Source organism: Galeopterus variegatus, unplaced genomic scaffold, assembly GCF_000696425.1.
Source record: "Galeopterus variegatus unplaced genomic scaffold, G_variegatus-3.0.2 Scaffold48644, whole genome shotgun sequence".
Lineage (NCBI taxonomy): Eukaryota > Metazoa > Chordata > Mammalia > Dermoptera > Cynocephalidae > Galeopterus > Galeopterus variegatus.
Window position 1 is genome coordinate 1 of NW_007774755.1, and position 1,439 is coordinate 1,439.

The 1,439-nt window shown below is 61.1% G+C and overlaps 1 protein-coding gene across 1 annotated transcript; it reads right to left on the reverse strand.

Moving 5' to 3' along the window:
• Positions 1–1,097: 1,097 nt before the first annotated feature.
• On the reverse strand, positions 1,098–1,326 carry NINJ1 (ninjurin 1; the record flags this gene model as incomplete). The annotated part of the gene is made up of 1 exon (XM_008565341.1): positions 1,098–1,326. A coding segment is annotated over one exon (229 nt), but the record flags the coding sequence as incomplete, so codon positions are not given.
• Between the last annotated feature and the right edge of the window lie 113 nt (positions 1,327–1,439).

The window sequence follows — 1,439 nt, forward strand, 5'->3', positions numbered from 1 at the left end:
GTGGGGAGCCGTGCATCAAGCTGCGCTGAGGGGACCTTACAGGGCCCTCGGCTGCATTTGGAGTGAGTTTTGTCCCCCGGAGGAAAATACTTCTGTTTCACTAAAACACTGACGATGGGGTCCGTGGCTCGGGCAGCCCTGCTGTCTGTGACCTTACCTCTGCAGGCATCCCCACGCCCACTTTCTCCATAAGAAACTGAAGCTCAGACAGGCCAAGCGCCTGAGGTCACAGAGCTGAGGACGCTGCTCCTGGACGTCAGCCCAAGACCAGGTTTGGTTTCCAAGGCCAATGTGCTAGCCCCTTGTATGACTTAATCTATTAATCCTCTGATTATGCCCATTTGGGGAAACTGAGGCCCCAGAGGTCAGTCACTAGTCTCAGGTCACACAGCCAGGCGGTCAGGAGGAGTGAACTGGAACCCTGGTTGCTCCTGCAGAGGTCCCCGCCTGGATGGGCAGCAAGGGAGCTGCTGGGAGCTCTGGCAGCTGAAAGGCAGCCTCCCAGGGAGACTCCGGGGAAGACCCCAGGAGCCCAGCCCCACCTCCCCGCCTGCCTGTGGTCCCTCTGCCCGTCTGTCCACCCAGCAGAGCAAGTCGGTCTGAAGTTGAGGTGAGATCTAGTTACTTAGTTCGGGGGAAGACTGGAACGTTGGTGGCTGTAGCCTGAACTTCGGGTGTACGCTCAAAAACAGCAGGAATGCCAATGGCTGGTCACTGTCCAGAAACGGCCGTCAGGGCCCAGCATCCCTTCTCACTCCTCTGGGGCCCAGGGTCCTCGCTCACTTCCTGTGTAACTTAGCTGGACAAGCGTCACCAATGACAGCCCTGAGCCTGTGCTGGGCACTGACTAGTGGGCCAGCCTCTCAGGCCGTGAGGACTGGCACAGCTGAGACCATCTGGGGCACGGAGCACTGAGGGCCAGAGAAGCAGGTGTCCCAACCCCACAGCCCTGAGGATCCTGACTCTGCTCTCTGCTCTTTCAAAGTGTAGGTGTGGGGAGAGGCCACACCCTGGACCACATGGCCTGGTAGAAGGGCCCAGACCAGGCAGCTCCGTGAGCGCTCAGTGCCCAGGGCGTGCAAACAGACACCACCTACCGAGAAAGATGAGCAGCACCCCCACGCCGATCTGCAGCGCCAGGGAGATGGAGATGAGGACCACCAGGGGCACAAAGAAGGCGAAGGCAGGGCCCTGCTCAACCACAGCCTTCAGCTGGGACGCGTTGGCCATCAGCAGAGCTATGTCCAACATGCTTTCAGCCGCGCTCTTCTTGTTGGCGTAATGGTTCACGTTGATGGGCCGGTTCCTCCCGCCCCAGCGGGGTGGCTGCAGGGAGGGGGACGGTCAGCGGTGGGTGGCTGCAGGGAGGGGCCCAGCCAGAGGGTGGGGGCTGTGGGAAGGGGGTGGTCAGCGGGGGAGGGGGGCTTGCAAGGAGGAGG